Source organism: Eschrichtius robustus, chromosome 12 (genome assembly GCF_028021215.1).
Source record: "Eschrichtius robustus isolate mEscRob2 chromosome 12, mEscRob2.pri, whole genome shotgun sequence".
NCBI lineage: Eukaryota > Metazoa > Chordata > Mammalia > Artiodactyla > Eschrichtiidae > Eschrichtius > Eschrichtius robustus.
Window position 1 is genome coordinate 8,003,241 of NC_090835.1, and position 24,328 is coordinate 8,027,568.

A 24,328-nucleotide genomic window follows, 5' to 3' on the forward strand; every position below is an offset into this window, starting at 1 on the left:
CTGGTTCACATGGAAGTTTCTGCTCTGGTAAGTTGTATTTCTTTGTATCCATCCTGTCTGTCTCTTCAGTTTTGGAGGCAGCAGTTTGCCTCATAAGGTCACTTCTCTGATGGATCTAAGAAGAATTATTGATTTTTTAGTTTGTTCAGCTTTTTACGTGTTATTAGATGGAGTGATGACTTCCAAGCTCCTTACGTGCCAAACTGGAAGTCCTCGTTTATTTGTCTTTGCTTCCCCAAAGAACTTCACTCGTTGCCTGATTTTTCTTTTTCATAATGTGTTTCATTGTTCCTGGGTGCTCTTACTGAGGCTGGCATGACTTGTTCACTTCCAGGATGTCTGTACCTGAAATCATACTGTCTCCTTCTCCTTAACTAAACTGAATCCTTTAATGAGGCCCCTTCACTGAGGTGAATTTGTGCCAATAGCAAATGGTACCAGTAAGGTACAGTTGTATTAGTCACATTTTGGGAGATCATTTTATGCTGCCTTGGGTGTGAAGAATTAGTTCATGCCAATTCCCACTTAAATTGTTAAGACTTAATACATTGTCCTTAATACACTGAATTGTACTGTAATTGTCTCACGCTTTTTTAACTCCTTGAGGTCAAGAATCTTCCCTCTTTCTTTAGTGCCTGCCACAAAAGTATTTGTAAAGTGTGGGATGAAGGATATCATTTACGAAGTTAAGATGTAGAAATCCCTAATTTGATAATCTGGGTATATATTGTTTCTTAACACATGTATAGATCTTATTTCAAAATTTATATTTTAGAATGTTAGGCAGTGGAGATATCTGACATGTTTATACAAATTCACCCTAGGTCTTACATGTATGTTTTCTTCATTTTACAGATGGAAGATACAGAGAGTGATACATGTTGCTTACAGAGTTGTGATATGCTAGGGACTCATAATTATTATTATTTGATATGTTTCCCTTCTCTAAAAATGCTATTTAATCGTATTTGCAAATGTGTAGAGGTACTAGAATTTTGAGATTATAATGATATACCTTAGATGATGGAAATATTCTAGGGTTTAAGTCAGGTTTTGTTAGAAGTCAGAATCCAATAGTCTCATACAGCTTAAGTAATTTATTATGTTGCATTTGTGTTTTTGCAGACTGTTCTCTTTGTATAAGAAAATTTCTGTCCTATAAAACACAGTGTCCAACTTGCTGTGTGGTGAGTTTTTCTTTTCTTTTTTTTCTTTAAACTAACTGATTGGTGCAGATACTTCTGCTTCATGTATACACAAAAGCCCATGGGAAGATGTGTAATTATTGAATTAAGCTATATCAAAGACCGTTTCAGGAAGGACTTATAAAATACATATATGGACAACTGGGCTTTGTTCAACTTTTCATAAAGATTTCTGATAACCTAAATGTATTTTAGGAAGAAAAAAACTAATTTTAAGATCAGGATATAGCACACTTTAAATCTTATGAACTGTGTTTTTATGGCTCCTCACTTTTTATAATTTCTCAACTTGGGTAGAAAATCTGATGGTAGGATCACTTATTTGCAAAAGATTGATGTTTAAGTATTTGTGAAGAAGGCAGAGATTCAGCTTAACTGACCCCTTACCTCTTTCCCAAACCAGACCTTCAGGGAAAACACCAAGAAATTTGTTAAAGTTTATGAAGCATTTTATGTAGTGGAAATAGGTGAAAAGGTACGTAAAAAGGGAAGGTAAACATAAGTAGGAATAAAGAAAGAAGAAAAAGAGATAGTAAGGTCTGATAGAAAGGACACTGGGGCTAATTAAAGGGTTCGGGTTCTAGTTTGGTGCCTCTGGTAGGTACATGGTGTCAGGATGTCACTGAACTTGTTTGGCTCCCAAGTCTAAGCTCTTTCCAACTAGGGATGCTGCTGTCATCAAGATGGTATCATCACAGAGATAAAGTGTATGCCACTTACGCTAGATAGCTACTGGGTTTATCGTTTTCCTCTTGCGTTCTTGAACACCAATCTTGTTTTTAAAGTCTCTTTGAGCACCTAAGGCTCCCGTGTTTTTACTTTAAAAGAGCATCTCTGTTCTGCTTTTCAGGAGAAATTTTTGGGAAAGCTGAGTGCTGGCATTTTGAAGAAGGATTCTTGCTCATATTAGGTTTTATCTTAGTACAGAGTACATATGTTTTTACCAGATGCTTTGGAGACTTTTTAATCAGACTTCCAGTCAGCAGATAGTGATTCACTGTTTTAAAATTCCGTATTAGTATGAGATGAATGAACTTTATTTTGAGGTTTTCCTGGAAGACTTAGTGGGATGGGGAATCTCAGGAAGATGAGACACACGTTTTCAAAAACAAGATTATGACGAGTTAATTATTGTTTCTGACCTTTTTCTATCTGTTGTTTTTCTTTTCTAGACAGTCACAGAGCCGGACCTGAAAAATAACCGCGTATTAGATGAACTGGTAAAAAGCTTGAATTTTGCACGGTATGATTTACTTTTGTGACTAATCCCTAACTGCTTTTGCCTTTTATATGTGTCCGCCCCTTTACTCTGTGCACTTTTCGGGATTAGGGAATGCAGGGCTGCATATTTGGGGGTAAAAGAAGGGATGCAACAACAGTCATTAATCACATACGGACAATCTAATCATAATAGGATTTTCTTCCTTTACTTAACAGAAAGTCTCCTGTTATGAAAAACAAGAGTTAAAATGTAGATTTGGGCACTTACTTTCGAGTATTTCAGAAATACTTCAGCTTTATCTTTTATTTTCCCTGCCCCAGCATTAGAATCAACCATTTTCCCAAGGAGCCCTGGTTCCTTTTATTGGAGAATGGCATTTAGAAATCAGGATCTGGAGCTGGGTATGCTCATTGTTACCGGGGTGCCATTGCTTCTAAACCCTCTCAGTGGACAGAGCTGGGTAGCATATGCATGTGTATGTGTACACACATATATGTATAATGGTTTCTGTGTCATATATTAATCCATTAATTCTTAATCCGATTTGCTCAGCATGTATAAAATGATGTGTAACATGAAATGCGTAATTGCTGGTGCTTTATAAAGTGTAGCTTTACTTCTTAACTGTCAAATGTATGATGGTGGTAGTCAGTGCTCACCCAGAGGGATTTAAAAAGGCATGTTTTATCAGACAATATCTTGAATTATTTTTAGTTTCAATCATGCAAGCCAAGCAGGAGTTTTTATTAGGAACATATTGTGTTTAGTTAACAGTTAGGTGCTCACATCCTTAAGTACATGAATTCCAAGCTTGTTGGGACATCCTTGGAGGTTCATTACATTCCTTCTAAAAATGTAAAGAGATTTCTTCCAGTAGAATTGCACATTTTTTCATTGTTTTGCATACTAAAAATGATCAGATTTAGTACTCTGAACTCACCTAATAAGGCATTTTAGAACTCAGCTGGCTGGGTATTTCCCTAGGCAGAGTCATAAGGAGGTGGTATACTTTCCTAGATTAAGACCCTCTGAGATTCTCTGGTGCTCATAATTAAAGTGATTGCTTTTCTTATTTTAAAGTCCTTCACCAGTTAGATATTGAAGTTGATAAGAAAAGATGCAGACATGTGTTTAGAAAGGAATTGATCGGGTGTTTGCTTTTCTCTGAGGCAGTAAAATTGTATCTCATGGCTTATTTTTTCCTCAGCTGGTATTGAAAGTATAACAGCCTCCCTGCTAGGAAAAAGGGAGTGTTAGGTAGAACAGCATCTGTTTGTTGAAGATAAATGATCAGCATCTTTGGGTTCATAGACCCTTTGGTAACTTAAAGGGAGGCCTTGAATGGATTGCGCTCTCTCCTTCTCTCCTCCCTCCCCAAAGAAATAGCCTATTTAAATATTCTTTGTAGTGGGTGTGGCGGGGTAGGAAGCATTCTTTGTAGATTTGGGACAGATTTTATCATTTGTTTCTCCCTCTGTTTGCCTTCTTGGAATTGCTTTATGGGGAACATTTCTTGGACATTTGTCATATCTAAAGTGCTGTGGTACTTCATTTGCAAAATTAGTAGGGATGAAATTCAATGTAATCGGTTTCATTACTTGTTGGAAATTTGGTTTAAGATCAGTGAGGGAGGAAGTTTAATTTTATGAGTGAAATGTAAGTTATTTATGTTGTTTATTGATTTTATTTCTTCTTGTGCTTCCCATCTGTCATTGCCATTTTATGATATTATGATTTTTAAAAATTTAATATTCTAAACTGAATAACAAAAGAGTATTGGAAGTAATTCCAGAGGTTTTCAGGCACAAGGCTGACATGTGGATCTTACATTTTCATCTAACTTTTGCCTTTTATTTTCAGGAAACAAGTGTTTTTTGTTTTTTTTTTCCCTTGACTCATTTTTATTTAAAATAATGTTCTTAAGAAACTGTTGTATTGAACCAAATTTATTTAGAATATTGTTGTCCAAGTGGAACATCATTCTTTTTTTTTTTTTTTAAATGAATTTATTTATTTATTTTTGGCTGCGTTGGGTCTTCGTTGCTGTGCGCGGGCTTTCTCTACTTGTGGTGAGCAGGGGCTACTCTTCGTTACGGTGCGCGGGCTTCTTACTGTGGTGGCATCTCTTGTTGCAGAGCATGGGCTCTAGGCGTGCGGTGCGGGCTCTAGAGCACAGCCTCGGTAGTTGTGGCACACGGGCTTAGTTGCTCCGTGGCATGTGGGATCTTCCCGGACCAGGGCTCGAACCCGTGTCCCTGCATTGGCAGGCGGATTCTTAACCACTGCGCCACCAAGGAAGTCCCTGGAACATCATTCTTGACCTAAGCAAGAAAATGTTGTTTTTGTATTTTTGCATAGCAGCCAGTCTACATGTATATTATATGTTTTTACAAATTGAGAGTATAGAGCATTATTTATTGCTTTGGTTTATCCACCATCAAAGTATGAATTTTTCTACAGGTACTTATTCCAAGTTTAAAAATTTAAACGGGGACATCCCTGGTGGCACAGTGGTTAAGAATCTGCCTGCCAGTGCAGGGGACACAGGTTCGAGCCCTGGTCCAGGAAGATCCCACATGCCGCGGAGCAACTAAGCCCGTGCACCGCAACTACTGAGCCTGTGCTCTAGAGCCCGCAAGCCACAACTACCGAGCCCATGTGCCACAACTACTGAAGCCCGCGCACCTGGAGCCCGTATTCCGCAACAGGAGGAGCCAGTGAAATGAGAAGCCTGCGCACCACAACGAAGAGTAGCCCCCTCTCGCCGCAACTAGAGAAAGCCCGCGTGCAGCAACGAAGACCCGATGCAGCCAATAAATAAATAAATAAATAAATAAATAAATAAGAATTTAAACAGATGATAATGGATAATTCCCTTAGCGTCTCACAAGAGTATGTAGAATATAATTTCACCTTTCCTTATGGTATAGTTTAAAGCATACTGGGTTTGGGTTCAGGCAGAATTAGGTTCCAGTCTTGACCCTACTAGTTTTGATATGAGTGTGATCAAGATATTAATCCTTTTCGGCTTCTATTCCACATCTGAAAAATGGGAATAATATTGTTGACACTTTGAGGAATTGCTGTAGGGATTAGAAATGAAAAGATATATTAAAAGATATATAGTATAGTACTGTATCTGGAGCAAAGGAACCTAACAAAAGGTTCCTATCATTACTATCTATATATTTCATCTATTTATATTGTGTTGCCCTATTATCCATATGTGCGTGCCCTAAGGAGCTAATGAGACCTTGTGCTTTGGTGGGCCTCTGCCTGTTTGACCAAATGGTCCTAGACTGCCGTTTGCATGTTCCGGATTAGAACAAATATTTGCAGGGGCAGTCACTAGTTGCCAAAGTCCATGGACTTGATTGCATGGATTTTATGACTGCCCATGTCTACCCAGAGGCCTGTTTTCACTTTTGATTCTTAGCCACATTCTGATGAGGTAAAGTTATTGTATAGTTAACAAATGGGCAAGATTTTCTTGTATTTTATTGTCACAGTTATTCTGAAAGTCCATAATTCATCCAGTTTGAATGCCTGTGAGGAATGCTGTTAGGCGTTATAATGCCAACTCACTTTAATATATAGGAGTGATGGAAAGTGAAGGAAAGATTAGCAATTCAATTTAAGTATCAATTTTGGAATTAATATTTTCACACAGCTCATTTTTAAGGTATGTGAATTGCCATAAACAGTCTCATGGTTTTAAATACCAGCTGTACATTCATGGCTTCCAGATTTATATATCAGCTAGATCTCTCTCCAGGACATCAGCGTCACATATCCAACTGCTTATGTCACACCTCTGCTTGGACCTCTTAAAACCAGAACTAAACTGATTCCCTCTGCTGCCCCCCAGGCCCCACTCCCAATCTGCTGCTCCCACAGTCTCCCTCATCTCAGTAAATGGCAGCTCCCGCCTCTCTCCCTCAAGGCCAAAAAACCTTGGGGTCATCCTTGACCCCTCTCTTTCACACTTAGTCTGTCTTTCCATCAGTAAATCCCATTGGTTCTATCTTTGCTATCCTTCCAGAATCTGACAAGTTTCCCTCACCATGCCAATATACTATCCTGTTCAAGCCAGCGTCAGCCCAGATATGGTGATTACTTCTTAGTGGTCTTCTTAACTCTGCTTTTGTCCTCTTAACAGTCCTTCTGAGGGCAGCAACCAAACCGATCCTTGAAAATAAAAAGTAGGTCATACTGCATGTTGTTCAGATGTGGTTTCCTATCTCATTTGGAGCAGAACCCCAAGTCGTCTCGATGGCAGTCCTCTGGGCCCTGCAGAGTAGGCTCCCTGACTTCCTTGCCTTCTTCTCTCCCCCACGTCAATTAGCTCCAGTCACACTGGCCTTCTCCCTGTTTCTCAAACATGTTAGTCACACTCTGACCTTAGAGACTCTGTGCTTACTGTTATTTCTAAGTGAAAGTGTTTCCCTAGATGTCCACACAGTTTAATCCTCTACTTTCTTGGGTTGTGTTTTTCATAGGCATCTTCTCAGTGAAGTCTTCTGTGACCATCCTGTAAAGAGTATCAAGCTCATCCTCTCCTAATTCACGGCTTCATCGGCTTCCTTTTTTTTCATAGTAATTTTCACATATGTTGTGGGTGTCTATTCTCTCTTCCCTTACTATAGTGTAAACTTCATGAGGACAGAAACTATTTTGTTCTCTATTATATTTCCACTGCTGAGATTAGCAGGCACCTGAAGAAGTTAATGAATTTTAATTTTAGCATGGGGCATAATTTTATTATTGTAGTGGTGCAGCTGTCTGCCACGTTCTTTATTGGCATGTGTTGAAGTAAGAGATCAAATTGGAAGACTGAAATTCGTCTGAATTGTGAATAAAAACAAAAAGGAGTTATCTCTAGGGTAGACACTTAGCTGAAAAGGTATACTTGTCTAGCAGCATGGAAGTGATTTATCAGTGATAGTTTTATCCATTAGTTGGAGAGTATGTCTTTTACTTTGTCATAATGAGATGAAAGCTTTTCTTAGAACCCTCTTTGTACCAAATCCACATCCTAGAAGAAAAAGAGACTTAATGATTGTGGTTCTCTACTTTTACTTTATTTCTCTTTCCTCGCAAAGATGAAAATCCTGAATTTTTTTTTTAACCTTTCTCCCACTGTAGCTTTTATTTATTCACTTTCAAGCTTTTTATTGTGGAAAAGTTCAAATATGTATAAAAAGTAGAGAACATGGTATAATAACCCTCGGGTACACATCACCTTCCTTAAACATTTATCAGCTTATGGACGTTCTTGATCTTCTACACATCTACTCACCCTCTCTCAACCCTGATTATTCATTTAAAAATATTTAATAGTAATTTTGAAAATAGTAGTATGCCCATTAGTCTAAGGACATATTTAAAAGGATCAAAGCATTCAGATTATGACTGGCAATTAAATATGATATAAAGCAGGATATCTTGTTGTAAATAGAGTTTTTGTGGATTTCTGTAAAACTGTAAAGCAGAATAAGATATTTACTGCTTTTTTCTTTTTGTATTATTTCCTGCCCAGTGAAGTAACTAACCCTGAGGTGGCATGAGTGTTAATAGAGTAGTTTTATCGACTTCAGGCCAACAGAGAAAGGGAAATTCAATAAAAAAATATGTCGTTGTGGTAAGCGTTTGGTCTTTTTCTGAATCTTTTGATTTCAAATGATAGTATATGGATTATTTTTTCCCTGTTTCCATATTGATAGACATTTGGGCTGTTTCTGGTTTTTGTCTGTTATGAATACTACTGCTGTAAACATTCTGGTACGTATCTTTTGGCATGTATTTCTTTTGGCATATATGTAGAAGTGTAGTTGCTAGGTCAGAGAGTAGGCATTCATTTATATGCTGGTATCTTTAAAGCTAGTTTTCAAATGGTTAAAACAATCACGTTTCTACCGTGAAGTATGAGAGTTCCAGTTGCTCCTTAGCCTCACCAACAGTTGCTATTCCTGGTCTTTCTAGTTGTAGCCTTTCTCATTAGTATATCAATGAGATTTTTAAAAATTATTGTTACTCTTTTTATTTTTACTATTTCTTGATTTTTTAAAACTGTGGTAAAATTTACATATAATGAAATACATACAGTAAGTCTGAATTTTGGTCATTGAATTTTGATAATCATACATCTGTGTCATTACCATCATAGTCAAGATATGGAACATTTCCATACCATGGCTTCTTTATTCTGCTTCTAGTCAGTCCCACCCCCATAGACCATTTGGGTTTCTGTCATCATAGATTGTTCTTAAACTTCATGTAAGTGGAATCATATAGTATACGTTTATTCTTTTCTTTTGCTTCACATACTGTTTCTGTTATTTGCCTACATTATTGCTTGTGTCGGTATTTTCTTTTTTACTGCTGAATAGTATCCATTGTATGAATATGCACAATATGCTTATCTATACATCTGTTGATGAATTTGAATTGTTTCCAATTTATGGCTAGTATTGTAAAAGCTCCTTTGAACATTTGTGTGCAGTCTTTGTGTAGGCATCTATTTTCATTCTTTGGGTATATATCCAGGAATGGAATTGCAGGCTTATAGGGCAGATGTATATTGTAATTTATAAGGAATTGGCAAACGGTTTTCCAGTTGGATTGGACCACAGTGAATTTCAGTTGCTCCACATCCTGGTTAATATTTGGTACTGTTAGTCCTTTTAGTTGTAAGCATTCTATTGGGTGTGAAATGGTAACTCATGGTGGTTTAATTTACATTTCCTGATGACTAGTGTACCTTTTCATGTGTTTATTGACTCTTTATCTTTGGTGAAGTGTCCTGGTTTCTTACCCAATTTTTAAAAATTGCATTGTTTGTCTTTTTCTTATTGATTAGTGGTTCTTTATGTATTTTGGTCAAATATATTTTCCTTCCTGTCTGTAGCTTGCCTTTTCATTTTCTAAGGGTGACATTTGATGAACAGACATTTTAATTTTGAAGTCCAGTCTATTGTCTCTTTTTCTTTCTTTCTCTCTCTCTCTTTCTGTGTCTCTTTCTCTTTTTTATAAAGTGATTATAACTTTTTTTTAATCCTGCCTAAGAAATCTTTGCCTACCTCAGGTCATAAAGATTTTTTCATATGTTTTCTTAGAATTGTGGTTTTAGCTTTTATAGGTAGGCCTATGAACCTATTCAAGTTAATTTTTAGGTATGATGGAGGTAAGCGTCAGGATTCATTTTTTTCTCAGCAGATATTCATTTGCTCCAGCCCCATTTATTAAAAAGACTCACTATATTGCCACATCAGTTTTCTTTTGGTTAGTGTTTGCATGGTACATCTTTTCCCATCCTTTTTTTCCCAATCTTCCTGGGTCTTTATATTTAAAGTGTTTTCTTCTAAACAGTATATAGTTGCATCTTATTTTTTAATCCAGTCTGATAAGCTTTGTGTTTTAACTGGAGTCTGTATCCATTACATTTAATTGATTACAGTTTACCACCTTGCTCTCTGTTTTCTCTTTGTCCATTTGTTCTTTTTTTTTTTTTTAATTAATTTATTTATTTATTTTTGGCTGCCTTGGGTCTTCATTGCTGCGCATGGACTTTCTGTAGTTGCAGTGAGCGGGGGCTGCTCTTCATTGAGGTGTGAGTGCTTCTCACTGCAGTGACTTCTCTTGTTGCAGAGCACGGGCTGTAGGTGCACGGGCTTCAGTAGTTGTGGCACGTAGTCTCAGTAGTTGTGGCTTGCGGGCTCTAGAGTGCAGGCTCAGTAGTTGTGGCACACCGGCTTAGTTGCTACGTGGCATGTGGGATCTTCCCAGACCAGGGCTCGAACCCGTGTCCCCTGCATTGGCAGGCAGATTCCTAACCACTGCACCACCAGGGAAGTCCCATTTGTTCTTTTTTAAAAAAATTATTCCTTTCCTGTCCTTTTTTTGACTATTTTTATTATTTTATCTCAAGTTTTTGCATTATACTTCTTAGTGTTGCTCTTTTTAGTCTTAACTGAACAAATTACAAAATACATCCTTAACGTATTGTAGTACTAACCATAAATTAGTACTTTTATCATGTCCTGAACAATGCAAGAATTTTATAATACTTTTGCATTATTTTAATGCCTCTTTTTTGCTATGTTAGTTTACTTCCATGTATGTTATCAATTCCACAAGCCATTGCTAGTGCTTTTTAAAAGTCAGTACTCTTGAATTTAACCACATATTCACCTTTTCTCGAGCCTTGCTGACATTTTTTTGTGCTTCCATCTACAATCATTTTCCTTAAGCTGAAGAACAGTTCTTGTAGTAATTCTTGTCTGTTGGTGAGGAATTCTCTTAGCTTTTGTTTGCTTGAGAATGTATTTTGCTTTCATTTTGGAAGAATATTTTCGATGGGAATAGAATTCATCTGTGTTTTTTTTTTCCTGTACTTTTTTTTTATAAATTTAAAAATTTATTTATTTATTTACTTTTGGCTGCGTTGGGTCTTCGTTGCTGCGCATGGGCTTTCTCTAGTTGTGGCGAGTGGGGGCTACTCTTTGTTGTGGTGTGCGGGCTTCTCATTGCGATGGCTTCTCTTGCTGCAGAGCACAGGCTCTAGGCGCACAGGCTTCAGTAGTTGTGGCTTGTGGGCTCTAGCGCACAGGCTCAGTAGTTGTGGCGCACGGGCTTAGTTGCTCCGCGGCATGTGGGATCTTCCTGGACCAGGGCTCGAACCTGTGTCCCCTGCATTGGCAGGCGGATTCTTAACCACTGTGCCACCAGGGAAGCCCTCCTGTACTTTTAAGATATCATTCTATTATCTTCTTGCTTCCATAGATTTTGTTGACAAGTCAATGATATTTCTTACTGTTATTTCCTTAGAGCCATGATTCTTAACTGAGAGTGATTTTGCTTTCTCTTTACCTCTTCCCCCAGGGGACATTTGGTGATATCTGTTTATGTTTTGGTTGTCCCAACCTGGGGCAGGGGTGTTATGCTATTGACATTCCTACAAGGCACAGAACAGTCTCTTACAACAAAAAATTATTTGACTCACAGTGTCAATAGTGCCAAGGTTGGGGAACTGTGCCTTAGAGGTAGTGTGTCTTATTTTTCTCTGGTTGTTTACAAGATTTTCTCTTTATTCTTTTATTTTTCAGCAGTTTGATTATGATGTGCCTAGGTTTCATTTTCTTTGTTTTATCCTTTTTTGGGATGGATTTTAATTCCCTCTTACAGCATACAATTTTTAAAATTCATTTGTCTACTCTTTTCTTCTTTTTTCTTTAACATATTCATCATGGTTCTTTTGAAGTTCTTCTAATGCCACTCGGATCACCTCTGGGTCTGCTTCTAATGACTATCTTATCTCTTGATTAGTGGCTAATTTCTCTGCATGTCTAGTAATTTTTAAATGTTTGTTGAACATTGTGGATGTAATGTTATAGAGGCTGTGAATTACCTTCCTTTGAGAAATGTTGAATTTTGTTCTGACATGCAGTTAAATTACTAGCTAGCTCTTCACTTTCATTCTGTCAAGGTTTGGATTAGTTTTTTGTTAGATTTGGTCTATTTCACTTTTGTTTCTATTTCTAGAGTGTGGTCCTTCCGTGGCCTCTGTGGGGTTTCAGTTGAACGTCTAGGGTCTTTACCAAAATCTCTCAGCTTTGGCTGGGCTCAAACTCTAACAGCTTTCCAGCATTGACCTTTAGAATTTCAGCTTCCCGGCATCTGCTTCCTGCCAGGCCTCCTATGGCTTCGTCTTATGCTTCTCCAGCCCTGGAGACGATCAGGAATTGATGAGCATTTCTCAGCAGACTTTTAGGGTGTTCTGTGGCTACTCCCTGCCCAGCACCCTGTCCCTCCAGTCCTAGTGATCTTTGCCCAGAGCTCTAATCTCTGTTCCTTCCACCCATGTTGACTGTAGTCCATGCTTACAGACGGTTTTATGTGTTCTGTTTAGATTTAAAATTATTTATGGTTGGAGAGTAAGTCCTCATATGAGCTATTCTTTGTGACCAGAATCTGAAGTCCTCCCCATTATCTTTTATAGACAGATGAACTGCTTTTAAAATCAGATTTATTGCTTTGTATTTTAGTCTAGAAGAAACACTGGTTTTGTTGTCAGTATAGAGTAAGTTCTATATTTCGTAGAAACAAGTGTTGAGAACACAGCTTATGTCAGTTAGGTTATTATGGATACAGAAGTTGATGTCTTAATTAACTGTTATGTTTTCTGTGCTTCAAGGAATCATCTGTTGCAGTTTGCCTTAGAGTCACCACCCATCTCTTCTTCCTCCTCTTCAAAGAACCTTGCTGCCAAAGTGCACACTTCTGTAGCCTTCAGACATTCATTAAAGCAAGGAAGCAGGCTAATGGAGAATTTCTTGATTAGAGAAGCTGGTGGTTCTGTGTCAGAGTTGTTGATAAAAGAGAATGAAAGCGAATTCAGCCCTCAGAAAGAGCTGAGTTCTTCTGCAAAGACCAGAGGGACACCTTCCGTAGAAAAATCAGCTCCAGGTTTCTCAGAGGCTGGTGTTCCTGAGACACCCTCTACATCGGCCTTGAAACAAGTTACTAAAGGTAGGAAATTATTTTCACATGTTTGTTTTCTTACTTAAGAGAAATCTTCTCATCCCACAGGACATAATACATAAGCAGCATTTTTGAGGGGGAAGGAATGGGAAAGGGCAAACCCGCTTTCATCTTGTAACAGCCTCGGAGATGGATGTAGGCAGTGCTTCCAGATGTGTTCTCTTTCTGCCTCATAGAATAGGAATTCAGACTGATGGCTGGAAAAGTGAAGCCGTTTTAATTAGTTCGTACTTCACGTCTGGTGTACCTTTCTGTTTTTCAGCTTTTCATTCCCCCCTCATCCTTTATATCAGTTCCAGTTTAACCTTAAAGAGCTCATTTTATCTTAAGATATCAGCACTTGAACACTTCCAGGCTGTTCTGAGTCGCATTTATAGCCTTAGACAGTTTGACCACTCCCCTAGCTGTCTGACCTTATTTCTCACCTCTCCCTCTCAAAATCCTTCTGCCATAGCCAAGCTGATCTCCCCACTATTCCTTGAAAACACTCGGGGATTGGAAAAGTACAACCTGCAGGCCAGATTTGGCTTGTCACCCGTTTTTGTAAACCAGGCTTCACTGGAACACAGCCATGTCCATTTGTTTACCTGTTGTCTGTGGCTGCTTTTATGCTACGTGCCATGGTTTATTGGCTGTGACAGAGACCATCTGGCCCCCAAAGCCTAAAATCTTTACTACCTGCCCCTCTGCTAAAGATGTCTGCCAATCCTGTTCCACCTTTCCAGACTCTATCCAGGTCTAACCATTCTTCGGTTATGTTACATAGTATTGGTTTCTCACATCACTAAAGTGTTACAGCACTTGTTTTCTGGACTGTTTTGTGTATAGTTTGCTTAACTTTTTGATGACTAGGTCAGCTTGTTTATCCTCTTGTTTCCATGTCTTCTTGCCAGTGAAGTTCAGAACACCTTTTAGGTAGAAACTCTGTCTTAGATATTTTTGGTACGCCCATACCACACACAGTGCAGGGCTGTTAGTGGTTACTAAACTTAGGTTGAAATTAGTTTATTAGTACTCAAGTGTTTAAATTTCATATGGCTATGTGAATTTTTTACTTACATTTCCTAGGATATCTTATCTTTTTCAATTTTTTTTTATTAATTGCCAGTTCTTATTATATGTTTTTAAGTTGATAACATTTTCCCTGTAGCAGAACCTTTTTTCCAAGCGAAATCTTGCAGTGAACCATAACATACAAAGTGGATAAAATCGGCCTTGCTCCGTTAAAGTGGGTATGGAGGGTCTGGGGATTGTGCTCCTCCACGTGAGCGCCCCCTGCATCCCTGGCTGTCTGCCATGGTGGCCTCTGGGCCCTGAGATACCTCCACAGGTCCCTTAACTCCATCAAACAGTTTCAGAATGATTGTTTCCACTTTTTAACACTACACTTGTATAGGCATACCTCAAAGAAATTGCGGGTTTGGTTCCAAACCACTGCAGTAAAGCAAATATCAAATATCAATAAAGTGAGTCATGAATTTTTTTGTTTCCCAGTGTATATAAAAGTTATATTTACACTATACTGTAGTCTGTTAAGTGTGCCGTAGCATTATGTCTACAAAAACAGTATACACACCTTGATTAAAAAATGGTTTATTGCTTAAAAATGCTGACAGTCTCAATTAATCGTCAACAAAGGAAACAGGAATATAAAATGGAGAAAAGACAGTGTCTTCAGCAAGTGGTATTGGGAAAGCTAGACAGCTGCATGTAAATCAGTGAAGTTAGAACACACCCTCACACCATACACAAAAATAAATTCAAAATGGCTTAAAGATTTAATTATAAGACATGACACCATGAAACTTTTAGAAGAGAATGTAGGCAAAACATTCTCTGACATAAATCATACCAGTGTTTTCTTAGGTTAGTCTCCCAAGGCAATAGGAATAAAAGCAAAAATAGGGGAATTTCCTGGCAGTCCAATTGTTGGGACACAGAGCTTCCACTACTGAGGGCCTGGGTTCAATCCCTGGTTGGGGAGCTAAGATCCCACAAGCTTCCTGGCGCGGCCCAAAATAAAATAAAAGCAAAAATAAACAAATGGGGCCTAATCAAACCTAAAAGCTTTTGTACAGCAAAGGAAACCATAAACGAAGCAAAAAGACAACCTGTGGAATGGGAGAAAATTTTTGCAAATGATGTGACTGACCAGGACTTAATTTCAAAGTATACGAACAGCTCATGCAGCTCAATAATGAAAAAACAAAACCCAATCAAAAAATGGACAGAAGACCTAAACAGACATTTCTCCAGAGAAGACATACAGATGGCCAACAGGCACATGAAAAGATGCTCAACATTGCTAATTAGTAGTGAAATGCAAATCAAAACTACAATGAGGTACCACCTCACACTGGTCAGATGGCCATCAAAATGTCTACAAATAACAAATGCTGGAGAGGGTGTGGAGAAGAGGGAACACTGCTACATTGTTGGTAGAAATGTAAATTGGTGCAGCCACTGAGGAAAACAGTATGGAGGTTCCTTTAATAACTAAAAATAGGGTTACCATATGATCCAACAATCCCACTCCTGGGCATATATCCAGACAAAACTATAATTCGAAAAGATACACGCACCCCTATGTTCATAGCAGCACTATTTACAATAGCCAAGACATTGAAACAGCCTAAATGTTCATTGACAGATGAATGGATAAAGAAGATGTGGTGCATATATACAGTGGAATATTACTCAGCAATAAAAAAGAATGAAATAATGCCATTTGCAGCAACATGCATAGACCTAGAGATTATCATACTAAGCAAAGCAAGTCAGAAAGAGAAAGACAAATACCATATGATGTCACTTATATGTGAAATCTAAAGTACGACACAAATGAACATATCTACGAAACAGAAACAGACTCACAGACTTAGAAAATAAACTTATGTTTACCAAAGGGGAAAGGGAGTGGGAGGGGGATAAATTAGGAGCGTGGGATTAGCAGATACAAACTGCTATATATAAAATAGATAAACGACAAGGTCCTACTATATAGCACGGGGAACTATATTCAGTATCCTTTAATAAACCATAATGAAGAATATGAAAAATAATAGATATATGTATCTATATACATGTATAAGTGAATCACTTTGTTGTACTCAAGAAACTCATACAACATTGCGAATCAACTCTACTTCAGTTAAAAAAAAAAATGCTGGGACTTCCCTGGCGGTCCAGTGGTTAGGACTCTGTGCTGTCACTGCCGAGGGTCTGGGTTCAATCCCTGGTCAGGGAACTAAGATCCCACATGCCCCTAGCTGTACATACCCTCCCCTCACCTTCCTCCTGTGGCAGGTATATCTTACTCAGGTGGTTAAGATTGCTTCGGTGCTAAAGATGAATGGGTCCTAAGATGGGAAAACTTAATATCAGTTTTATAGCTTCGTCACGCCTTGGTAGAAAAGATTTAACTAAAGCATTTTCTAAAAAACAGATTTCCAGACTTCTTCGCAGTCTCTTCTTCTAGGCCCAGGATTCTAATTATGTGACTTTCCACAATGTAGCCCTTACCCAGTAAGCAGGCTATTCTACTCCTGCTGCCCTAAGGTGTCCTTTTTCTCTTCTGCTTTTCTAAGTGCATGTTAAGGTTGGATTCTCTTTTTTATCTTAGTTGCTGAAAGATGCTGGGTTATATTAATTTTTGCTCTTTCCACAAATAATAAAATCTCTTTCTCTTTTTGAAAAATACAGTGGATTGTCCTGTTTGTGGTGTTCATATTCCAGAAAATCACATTAATAAACACTTAGACAGCTGTTTATCACGTGAAGAGAAGATAGAAAGCCTCAGAAGGTAAGAAAGTTAAGCATAACCGTTGAGCTACTTTAGCTTTTTGCCTCCTATGATTTATAAAATATGAGCCAACTGTCCATTCTCTCTCCTTGTTCTTTCCTCAACTCCCACCTTGCCAAATAGAATTAACTTTATTATATGCTAATAAAATTTGACTTAACAAGAAACTGGTGATTTAGAATTCAGTTCTTTTTAAACTTGTTTTCTTCTCTTAGAATTTTAGAACTACCATAAAGCCCTTGGCCCAAGAAAGCAAGGTTAGACTCTGAATATAGAACACATCAAATCATTTTTGGTTCTTAGGAAGCTCAGAAGTTTAAATTTGTAAAATCTAGCTTTTACAAAAATTCTGAATAGTTAATTACTGTATACATATGACATACTATATACACATGACAGTAAAAGGTACAAAAGAAAGTAACACAACATTGTAAATCAACTGTACTCCAGTAAAAATTAAAAAGAAAAAAGGTATAAAAGGGTATTTTTTTTTGTCTTTTTTGTTTTTTTAGAAAATATGGAATCATTTATTCATTCAACAAATACTTATTAAGCACATAACTGTGTGCCAGGCATTCTACAAAGCATTGGTGAATCACTGGTGAATGAAAGTCAAATTCTCTGCTCTTAACACCCTTTTGTTCTGGAAGGATGCAACCAGTAGGCTTGCATTTTGAAGGCAGTGATTTTCTCTGTTACTGCATATGTAGAAGCTTGCAGTTGTATAGTTTGTCTGTGGGGCAGATTCAAAAGGGTGTGTTTGAAATGTAGAGTGTGTGTGTGTGTGTCCCTGCCAGCTACCCAGGTGAGATAACTAAGTTGTCAACCCAGTATCTGCACCTAAACTCACACTATTCTGCCTCCCCTCATACATCAAAATCACAATAGTTTCTTAAACTAGGCCACTGTTGTTACACATGTAAGTTGTAAGTTAGGAATCAAATTGTAGTCAAAGTTAACCTGCAGGGTGTTAAAGAATCAGTGATAATGAAGATAATAAGGAAGCAGAAGCCGCAAATTAGATGAGTCTGGTGATGAAGCGAAGAGGAGAGATGAGATGTTAGTTTGGGGAAGGATTAAGGAGCAAGATCAGGGAAGAGTTTGTTTTTTAAAATAGCAATTATACACGCCTTTAGCCTCCTTCCTTCTGCTATCTCCAGGGAGAGAGCAGATGATATAAAGAACAAGAGATCAAAAGTCCAGTAATGAAGTTATCCTTGACATGCAGAAGGAACCCTTCTTCTGAAACAGGATGGAAGAGAATAGGTGATAATTCCGAGATCTGGAAAGGAGAGGGAGGAAATTGAAGAAATTAATCGTATCCAGGAGGTGGGAATGAACAGAATGATTGGCTCTTACGTTTGGTCTGTTTGGAAGAACTTGGAAGAGTGCCAAAAACCATGCTGATAAGACTGGACTATTTTACTGTTTTTTTGTGAGTAAAGCTAAAATGGTGTCACGTGATTTTATGAGTAAGTCTGGAGTGAATGCAGGTTCCTAGGGACAAACTCTGGGTGTTATAATGTACAAAAGCTAACACATAAAGCACAGTGATACTTTATTAATTTACAGCGGGGGGCACCAATTGACAGTTCTTACTGTCATGTTTTTAGCTTGACAGTTAACTTCTTTCCCTGAGCAGAACCTTTTTTTCAAGTGAAAACGCACAGTGAATCATAACATATAAAACAGAGAAAATTGGCCCTGTTCCATTAAAATGGAGGTGGAGGGCTTGGGGACTGTGCTCCTCTCCCTGACCTCCCTCTGCGTCCCTGCCTCGTATCCACAGTGGCCTTCAGGCCCCAGGATCCCTCCACAGGTCCCTGCGACAGATGCCTGTGCGGTCCTGCGTGCCCAGTACTCACTCCTAGTGGGTACGTTTGTTGACGAGAATAAAGTTTAGATTTTTAGGTTGCCTAGTTAGTCGAGATTTGGAATAAAGCTGGATCATCACGAGGATGATTTCTCATAAGCCGTGAGGATCTAATGACCTACCTTTCTCTTTAGAAATGTTTTTTCCTGAAGAGTGAGTTGGGAGTATAGAAGTTGGGCATTTTCTCCTTGAAGAGTAAGGAATCAGCACTGATAATCTTGCTTGGACTGCTCTTTCTCTAGATGTATCCATTGTATTTCTTCTAACACACTTAGCTCTGTCAGTTTATCCAAAGATGTACTCCTCCGTGTGTAATTAAGTTCAAATTCCAGTAGTGGTTCCAAACAGGCTCCGTGGAATACTATAATCCTGCCAATTACTCTGTAGCACAGTTTAGAAGCACTGCATTCACTCCCTCTTTCTCTCTCTCTTAGGGAAAGAGTCACTGTGTAAGTTAGTGTATTGAAGGCTCTGAGAATTCCTTCGTCAAACATAATTATTGGATTTCGTTTAATCCAGTAATTCCTAAATTTATTTGACCTTAAAACCTTTTTGTCATTATAACTCATCTTGCAAAGCTGGTGTTTGTGAAGATACACTTAGGGAGACATTGAACCACCTTTCTCTTTAGTTACATCCTGGTCCTGGGGTCTGGTCACATAAAAGAATCTCTGACATTTAAAAAAGTTTCTCCACAACACCCCAACAGGCCACTTCTTTAATATGGATGACAGCCCTTAGCCCATTCTATGTAGATTCATATCAGAGTTGATTCAAAGAATACTCTTCCTTTTGATGTCCTCAGATTCTGAGGACCCTTAAATGCATTACTGTTTCACCAAATCATAGAAGAAAGGTAAGTAGCATTTTCATGTTTTGGGAAACATTTATCAGCCTTCGTATTTTAAAATTCATGACAGAAATTGTTGATTTCTGCTGGTGCTTTTCATTGTAAATGCCAGTGAACAGTAGAGTTTTCCATTAGAATTTCACAGTCATAAGTTTTATTATCTATCCTTAATAAAATAAAATAAATGTTTTAGGTACAGACTTACTGAATTGTCCCTCACAGTGTTCTTGTGTAAACTCCTACAAAAGGTTTTTCAGCTCTTGCTACCTTCTGTGATTTTATTTAGCCATAATCTTATCAGTGTTGTAGAGTCCAATAGGCTGTCTATCATTATAAGAAGAGCAATATTCAGAAAAATGTAATCTGTTGAGGGTTTACAGGTCTTTCTGCAGTTATATAGTTACTTCTGGCTTTTAGACCATATTGATAGAGCATAAAAGAAATAACCTAGCCAGGGAATGGTACTGTTGGGTAATAGAGAAATGTTTGGTTGTTTTCGTTCTGTATTCGACTGTACTCTCTCTCTCAGTGTGGTCTCTGGTCCATTTGCATTAGATTTCCACGTGGAACCTTGTTAATAGAGATTTTCGGTTTCCACTTCAAGAGCTGAGTCAGAACCGGTGGGTGGTGTGGCCGTGCCACTGAGAACTGCATTTTAGATGAAAGCCCTCCGGGTGGTTCTGAGAGGCACTCAAGCTTGAGCAGCGTCGCCTTGTGCCAGCTGGTTACATGCAGGTCTTTTGTAGAATCTTGTTTTTCTGGATAAACCTATTACTTTCAAGTTCCTATTAATTTTTACCTGAAGTTTTGATATTTCATTTAAAAACGATTGCAGTTGTAGTGACTACCATGAATACATGTTTATTAAGCACCTCATTGCCATAGTGTTGAGCCAGGTGATGTACTTAGAGAACCGGGTTATAATCAGATTAAATAGATTAAAATTCACTATGAGTTTCCTGTTTAAGTAGTTGTCTCAAGTCATTGATACCCTTAGGTAGCTTGGCTTCTACATATTCTATCTAAAGAAATAATGTTTATTAATTGGTGTTTTGGAGGGAGTGTAAGAAAGTCATCTGATAGAGCTTTGTCATATTTAAAATTGTAGCTTAGTGCTTATCATTGTATTCGTTATGTAAATACAGTGAAGAGCCAGGTGGGGATTTTGCCAGTACACTGCTTATAATGCCTTATATATTTGTTAATATAATTAATTGAAGTTGGAGAAAAAAAAAAAACAGTGTTGTGTTTCTTGCTGTTGTTTTCAGTTGTGTTCTTTTGAAGATGATGCCACAAGAATACTATCTACCCATCAACTCTCTGAATTCTTTTTCCATTGGTGTAATGAGTTGGGTAAAGCTAACCATCCCAACAAGTCTTCTTTTATTTCATCTAGTGCTTTTGCAAAATGATTGCCTTAGGCCTAAGCGGGCAGTTTTGGCTATGCATCAGAAATTTTTCTAAAGAAGCTGTATATGATGATATTCTTAAATCCATAGCCTGACCCGTGATAGCATTTGCACTCTAATCACCTGAGATAGCTGGCTTTATAGAGATTTGTGTGGAAACCATGGGCAAAGTTTAGGAAAAGCATGCTTTAAAGAGGTGAAGAAGTAAATAAGTTCACGTAAGTATGACCCTAATTTCTCATAGCATTTAGTCCACAAGCCTTCTGTGTGAGTCCCAGGTCTGCATCTTTAGGCCAGGCCTCTCTCTGAGACCTAACTTTCTCTTAAGTTTTGGCTGCCACCTAGACCCCTCTATCTGAATGTCCCACTGCCACTTCAGATGCATCACTGTCAGAAAAATACTGTCAACTTTATTTGTAAATTTGATCCTTCTTCTCTTTCCTGTTTTTGTCTTAATGGTTCTGCTATTTTCCCAGTCGCCTTGGTACTGAGTCAGAAGGTAAATTACTGTTTTACATGAAAAACATTGGATAATTCACAGTAAACCTCAGTGATCACTTTTTTTCCCTTTTCAGCTCTGTTCACAAGAGGAAGCCGCTGCCCAAAACTGTATATAACTTGCTCTCAGATAGAGATTTAAAGAAAAAGCTAAAACAGCATGGCTTATCTGTTCGAGGAAATAAACAACAGCTCATTAAAAGGCACCAAGAATTCGTACACATGTACAATGCCCAGTGTGATGCTCTGCATCCTAAATCAGGTAAAGTAATTAAACAATGAGTTATGTTTATCCTCTGGATAAAGCAGTTTTCTGTGGCTTAGTGGTTATAAATCACAGAAAAAAGTTTTAATACATTTTTGATAATAGGTAAGACATGCAAATGTACTCCTTCCGAAGGTACCTAGAGTGTCCTGTGATAAGCCAGCCTTTCTCTCAGCCCGTCTCTCCGTCCCCCTTCCTTTCTCAGAGGCAACCACTGCTGCCAGCTTCTCATGAATATGAAGGTTGATCTAGAGAGCGTGGCCTATAATCCTAGTTTTGCAGCTTTATGACTGGGTGACTATGGGCAAATTACTTATTATATCTGACCTCGGTTTTCTCACCCATAAAGTAAGAGTTATAATACTACCTACTTCATAGTGTTTTTGAGCAGAATAAGTGATAAAATGCGTGTAAAGTCCTAGCATAGTACCTTAGCAAGTAGTCAGCATTGAATAAATGTTACCATTAGATTATTAAGATTGTTATACACAAAAATAGATCTTTAATCATTATTGTTATAAAAATGTTAATTTTACACGCATACTACTTAATAGTTTGTTCTTTCCATTTAACCACACATGAATTTTGGAGTTCTTTCAGTTATTAGCATATGGATGGAATTGCCCAATTTAAAAAAAACTAAAGTATAATATGCAAATAGAAACTTACACAAATTGTAAATATATTGTTTGGTGAATTATCACAAAGCAAAGGGAAAGTGCCTTTGTAACCACTACTCAGATCATTACCAGCATCACAGAAGCCCCCTCCCAATCACTACTACCTTCATTCTCACAGATGACTACCTTCTTGACTTCTCAAACCATATATTCATTTTGCCTATTTTTGCCTATATTTTATCTTTATATAAATGGAATAATAAGTAGCTTATGCATTCTTCTGAGTCTGATTTCATTTTTTACAATATTAACGTTTATAAGATTTATCCATATTTTTGTGTATAGTTGTGATTTTTTAAAATTTTTGTTGCTGTAGCATATTCTATTATATAAATATATTACACTGTCCATTCGGTGGCTGATGGACATTTGGATTTTTCCACTCTTTGGCTTTTAAGAATAATGCTGCTATGAGTAACCTTTTGCAGGTCTCTTGGTGCTCGTAGGCACACATGACTGGGGGATACGTATACCTATCCCCCAAATTATGTTTTTGCAGATATTCAGCTTTCATGGGTACAGGCAGAAACTCAGTGCCAATGTATGCTCTCATCAGGAGGGTATGAGAATTCCAGTTTTTCCACATCCTTAACAACATCAATATTGTCAGTTTTCCGTTTTGGCCATTCTGGTGGGTCCACAGTGGTATCTCATTATGGTTTTAATTTTTGTTTCCCTAATGGCTTGTAGTGTTCAGCATATTTTTATATTGTTATTGGCCATCTGGATATTCTCTTTGGTGAAATACCCACGTTAAGTCTTGTGCCCGATTTTTCTGTGCTGTGGATCTGTTGTTTCCTGATTTACTTGTGGGGGTACGTGAATTTTTCTGGATACACATCTTGCTGGGTGTGTATATGTTTCTCCTTTAATTTCATCTTTTCCCTCTCTTAATGGCTTCATTTGAGAGGTAGAAGTTTTAAATTTTATATCCAATTCATTGCATTTTTCCATCGGTTAGTACTTTTTTGTCTTTGCCTACCGTAAGATCATGTTTTCTTCTAAGAACATTATTCTTTTTGCTTCTACCTTTCAATCTCCAGTTTATCTGGAATTGATTTTAGCATACGTTGTGAGGTAAGGGGCGAGATTCTTCTGTTGTTTCCATATGGATAGCTGATTGATGTCGCACCATTTATTGAAAAACCATCCTTTACACATTGAATTGTCGGTACAGCTTGGTTGAGAATCAGCTTACTGTATATGTGTGGGTCTGGACATTGTTTTGTTCCATTGAGTCATCTATTTATCTTCGTGCCAGTAGTGCACTGTCTTAATTGCTTTATGAGTAATTTGTAATAGATCTTGCTGTCTGGTAATGTAGTTCCTCCAGCTTTGTTGTTTATTGAGATTGTCTATTTATAGGTGAATGGGTATACAAATCATGGTACAGCCATACAGTGGAACACTACTTAGCAATAAAAATGAACTACTGATAAATGCAACAACATGGATAAATCTCAAAAGCATTGTGCTAAATGAAAGAAGCCAGATACAAAAGACAACACACTGCATAATTTTAAAACTCCATTTATTTAGCATTTTAGAAAAGGCAAGACTATAGGGACATAGAAGAGATCAGTATGTCCCAGGGCCTTAGGGTAAGGGGGAGGGAATTTACTGCAGTGGGGCAGAAGAATTTCTGGTGGTGAAGGAAATGTTCTAGATTTTGGCTGAAATGATGACTAAATGACTATTAATAGGCAACTGGGCTTGTCTGCAATTTTTGGCTATTCTGGATAAAGCTCCTATAAACATGGGCTTATAGATTTTTATGTAGCCATGTGCTTTCATTTCTCTGGTATTTTCCTTTTCATTCAGTTAAAATATTTCCTGATTTTTGTTGTGATCTCTTCTTTTACCCATGGGTTATTTGGAAATGTTTTCAATTTCCAAATATTTGAATACTTCCCAGATATCTTTTTTTAAAATCATTTCTAATTTGATTCCATTGAAGCAGTTCTGTATGATTTCGGACCTTTTAC

At 37.7% G+C, this 24,328-nt stretch overlaps 1 protein-coding gene across 5 annotated transcripts in view; it reads left to right on the top strand.

Moving 5' to 3' along the window:
* RAD18 (RAD18 E3 ubiquitin protein ligase) overlaps positions 1 to 24,328 on the top strand; it is a 106,368-nt gene that overhangs the window by 21,321 nt on the left and 60,719 nt on the right. For 4 of the 5 annotated variants that reach the window (XM_068557668.1, XM_068557667.1, XM_068557669.1 and 1 more), the window contains 5 exons: positions 1,126 to 1,187; positions 2,378 to 2,448; positions 12,620 to 12,954; positions 16,669 to 16,768; positions 21,476 to 21,660. In XM_068557668.1, the coding sequence (XP_068413769.1) occupies positions 1,126 to 1,187; positions 2,378 to 2,448; positions 12,620 to 12,954; positions 16,669 to 16,768; positions 21,476 to 21,660 (753 nt within the window). Of the gene's footprint in view, positions 1 to 1,125; positions 1,188 to 2,377; positions 2,449 to 12,619; positions 12,955 to 16,668; positions 16,769 to 21,475; positions 21,661 to 24,328 lie in introns of those variants that run through there. The other variant, XM_068557671.1, reaches the window with a different exon arrangement.